Source organism: Plasmopara halstedii (assembly GCF_900000015.1).
Source record: "Plasmopara halstedii genome assembly, contig: Scaffold_54, whole genome shotgun sequence".
In the NCBI taxonomy this organism is placed as follows: Eukaryota; Oomycota; class Peronosporomycetes; order Peronosporales; family Peronosporaceae; genus Plasmopara; species Plasmopara halstedii.
In genome coordinates, this window is record NW_020186975.1 from 121,021 (window position 1) to 125,880 (window position 4,860).

The following is a 4,860-nucleotide window of genomic DNA, read 5'->3' on the forward strand; positions in this document are numbered from 1 at the left end:
GAAAATTTGAGAATGAGTCATGGCTACATATTTTTGGCCAGCACTGTATGTGTATGATGGGACAATATTGAACTTTCGGCATAATATAAGTTATAAACAATCACGATAAACGACGTATGTTCTTTTCAATAATAACATTAAAGATCACCCCTTGTTCAAAGGGACCAACTTGCCCGATTGTGGATCGACACAGTACTTTTCATCGTGCTTATTAATCCAGTCTTCAAACTCTCTTGCTTCGGGATGAAAGAAGCAAACCTGCTCAAACACTGCCTTTTGCATCGCTTCCTTTGTTTCAACCACATATTCATTAGTGTCGTCAATCTTGCCCAAAAATTTGTCTTCTTTCTGCTCCACTTCATCATAGCTGAACGTCTCATCTTCTTCGTTATAGTCCCCCATTGATCGAAAAGCCTCCCGTATGTATGGATGCATTAGCGCTTCAACGGCACTAAGACGCTTTTGTGGATCGTACACAAGCAGCTTTTCTAAAAGATCAAGAGCCTGTTGATTTGCATTCGGATAAAGCTCTTCAAATGGAATTTTTGACCTCCGCCTTTGTCGATGAACCCATTTTTGCGCTGCTTCTTTGTGGATCCTGGCAATGTACGTGATATCAGGTGTTCCAAGCACATTAAAAATCTTGTTCAGTTGATTAATTGTACTCGATCCGGGAAAAAGGGGTTTGCGGCCTAAAAGCTCGCCTAAAATGCAGCCAGCAGACCATAGATCAGAGGGTTTATCGTATTTACATCCGTCAAGCAAGATTTCTGGGGCTCGATACCATCGCGTTACGACGTACTCTGTCAGCTCAACAAATGCTTCGTCGGATGCTCCATTGATTTTTTTTGCCTTGGAATGATCCACATAACGAGCTAACCCAAGATCACAAATTTTAGCTTCGCATGTACTTGTAACTAAAATGTTTGATGGTTTTAAATCGCGATGCAATACATTGGCCGAATGCAAATACGCTAGCGCACGTAGAATTTGACGCATAAAATGTGCTACATGTTGATCTGTTAAGGTCTGAGTCGAATGAATCACACGATGTAAATCCGTTTCCATGAGATCCGTCACAAGATAAATGTCTTCTAGATATGACAGACGTTCAGGTCGAGGAATATCGTAAAGTTGTATAAGATTGGGATGTCTCAATTGACGCAATAGACACAATTCACGAAGAATTCGCTTTGTGTCAGGCAAATCTTGAAACGCATTCGTAATTTTTTTAATTGCAACTGTCGTCCCAGACTCAACGTCACTTGCAGCAACTACTTCACCGTACGTTCCAGCGCCCACAACTTTAATTAATTGATACTTTCGTGGAACATCAAACTGCGTGGTCTTTCCACAAAACGTATGGTTTTGGCGAGCGAAATGTGACAGCTCATCGTTTATTTTACTGGTAGGAGATTCAATTTTTGAACTTACGTCGCGATTCTCTCTTGGCTCACCAGACTCCGTTCGTCTTTGCACTGGACGTGTCACAAAACCACGTTCCAAAGTCAAACTAAAAGCTTTCGCAGACGCTCGTTTATCAGATCGTAGACACTCCCGAAGGCTGTAGCTAGACGAACTTTGCAGCAAAGTTTCGTCCAACGATCCACGTCTTGATTCCACTAGCCTCCCATCACTAGCCATACGTCGAAGACCTTGAGATTGCGGAAAGCTTTCGGCCCAAGTAATAGTCGGTGCAAAGATGATCCCGAGCTGAATGCGACCTCGAAAGACTGTCGGAGGGGCCCATGATTCCTTACAATCGTTATACTGGTCACACAAATTGTGCCATCGAGGCAACGCACCGTTTGCTTTCGCATCCGCAGAGCCAAGAACTAGCGACAAATGAGGCGTCACATTGATTTTACAGACACCCAAAAGTTCATCTGCTAACATAAAGCGACTTTGAAATACTTCGACCTTTAAAAAGTACGTAAATCCTCGCGCACAGCCTGGAAATTCAAGTCGGAGATTACTTGACCACTCGGGATTCAGCGTACCAGCTTTGTGATGATCGTCGGGATTCACGACGGGCAAACACTTGCATATATTGGTGACACAGCCACTTGGATCTCCAAATGTTGCCACTGTTCTTTCGCCAGAAATCCCTGCAGCACGCCTCAAGCCACGAAAGAATCGCGTTCCTTTCGAAGGTCGACGGGTTTCTTTGAGCAAACCTTTCAGCGAAGTCGAGAATTCTTCGGTAGAAATCTCTCCTTTTTTCAAGTCTAAACCACGCAACGTTTGCTCCATGTGAGTTCCTTCTTCAAGAATGCAACGTGCATACACTGGAAACCCTTTTTTCAACGCAGCAGTCGTGTGACTAGTTCCTTTTGTTGTATGGTCATTCCCATTTTCACTGAGATGTAATTGTTGTGCCCGTAAAATCTGCACGTAAAATATTCCCGGAGGGATCGAATGAGAAATCGCAGACGCTTCTCCAGGCAGCACCAGTCGGATATTTTCGCCGCGTGGTGCATCATCAAATGCAACCGAGAGCGCCACAGCGTCTCCATTCAAGTGCCAGCGTACAAGTCGATCTTTGTGATCCAGCCACAATTCATGAACAAACAACTGAGTCACTCGACGATTTTCTGCTTTAAGTAAATTAAATGTCTCTTTTCCAGTCACTACTAGACGTTTTGTCCACTGCGCAGAAGGAGTTGAAGCGCTTGTTGGCGTGACTGTCGAAGAATCGTTCGTTTTTGGAGACAAAACATACGAGTCCACAGTAAGCGGAGAAGGTGTGAGCGCGTCAGGAGCTCCCGCTTCATCGACGCAATCAGCATCTCCACGCACCAATTCAATGACATCCAAAAATGAAAAATGATCCACTGAAACTGTATCTAACAATGTAGAGATAAAGAGCAAGACACCATCGTATCGACGATACTGGCCCCAAAACGGCACAATTGGAGGAAAATTAGACGTGACGACAATGTCGGGATGCATGCTACGGAACAACACAGGAAAATCGCTCACTTCTTGACGTAATAATGCACCAAGAAGTCGATAGAACGTATGAGGCTCTAAAGGCTGAGACGCAAACGCTACGTATGGACGTGCCACTTCCGGTACTTTAGAAATCGCAATCTGTCGACATCAGCAAGATTATGTTAGCTCTCAAAAGACTCTAAACAGTAAACTATCATGACGAAGTCGTACACTGATTGCTCGCTTCCACTGTTCCTTTTCAAAGGCTGTTCGTGAGCTCATGTGACTCACATGACCACCTTCTGCAGTTACACAAAAGCCATTTGGCTTGCCCATTTCTTCGTCTTCAATCGCTTGAAGTTGAATCCGACCAATAAGTTTTGAATTTGAAATAAAATCTTCTCGCGTTTCATAAAACGCCAATGTGTCCTCTTCAAGAACACAATACGTGGCTTTCCAGCTCATCAAAACATCGCTTTTCTTGCTTAAATAGCCTTCGAATGCAATATCGCGGTCTGTACGATACCGAATTGTGTTAGATCGTCCACGTGCAATTGTTCGTGAACCATTTCGCGGTCTTCCCATAAGTACAGAGGATGATCGACTGGACGGAGGTGTCTCTGCTAAAGCTTGTGACAATGCAACTGGTGTCTCAATCACAGGCGATGGTACCACGGTAGATATATCTGTATCTATCATTCTATCATGATCATACTCTTCCAAAAACAAACTACTTGTGTCTACACTTCTTGCATGAGGTCGTTTTGGAGCTTTTACTGGTTGAATCCGCTGTTGTAAAATGCTAAGGAACGCCACCATTCTAGTACGATGAATAGGATCTGTATTCTTCACAGTAATGCCAATTTGCTCTGAATCTCGAAGTTGTTCCATTCGTACCAGAAGTACAGTCTTGAGTCCATACTGATCTGTCACACTAGCATATGCAAGCACGATAAACGGACGTCGTGGCTGTGGCGGGAATATGACAATATCACTCCCTAAATTCTTCAAAAATTGCTCCTGAAAACACTCTATTGCTGTACTATTAGCTTCAGCAGTAGTTTCATTCGGGTCTTGTGTCGAACTCTCTTTTCGAAAACTGCTCGTTTGCTTGTACTTTGTAAACGTACAACTGGAACTTACTTGTTGTGTGGCATTTAACCACAATTGTTCATACAATTCCACTGTCATCCACGGATGTTCAAAGTGATTAATCTCGACAGTCACGTCAACGTCGTCATCTAGTGTCAAATTGCTCTCACGACGTCGCATTGTTTTGTGCTTTTCCTCGTCTCAAAGTGACAGAAAGAGAGACGAGAAATGTTGTAGTGGGTAAAGTAAATAACGTAAATATATGGAAAGCTACACACGCGAAGAAATGCGGCAGAGAGCCTTCCGATCGACGCTGAGCGTCCCGCGCTATATAAGGCGGAATTTCTGACTAAGAAATAACTTAGTCATTATGATTTGGCGCTGCGATTGGTCAATCGAAGATAGAATTTTACTATAATTACCACCATTTGTCGAATAATTTGGTGATCGTATGAGTATATAATACTGATACAAACGACAAAAGTTGGCAAAATTACAACAATGCATGACGACGTACCAGCAGACAGCAACAAGTTCAAGCGATAGATACAGTAGAGAAAGAAAGTGACTAGACAATTGAAAAAACGACATTCGTCGCTTTGTGTCACATGAAGTTTCTTAAGACATTAAAACGAAGGATTCGTGCAATTTTCGTCGATAAACGAGTGCAGGTGCTGTAACGGGGTTACACGAACCCTGATAACAGGGGTGGGTGTGTCACACGAGATGTGCATGATGTGACCACACACCTAAACAAGAATACGGTACGGGGCTATGTAGCCAGTAGTTATGCATGTATTTAGATTTTACTATACATATTTAGTATATTTAGGA

General features: G+C 43.1%; 1 protein-coding gene across 1 annotated transcript; it reads right to left on the bottom strand.

The window, feature by feature from the left end:
* Positions 1-144: 144 nt before the first annotated feature.
* Positions 145-4,206, bottom strand: PHALS_11367 (cmgc mapk protein kinase; the record flags this gene model as incomplete). Its single annotated transcript, XM_024724737.1, has 2 exons — positions 145-3,093; positions 3,166-4,206. The coding sequence occupies 2 exons, from the start codon at positions 4,204-4,206 to the stop codon at positions 145-147; spliced, it is 3,990 nt and encodes a 1,329-aa protein (XP_024571857.1).
* Between the last annotated feature and the right edge of the window lie 654 nt (positions 4,207-4,860).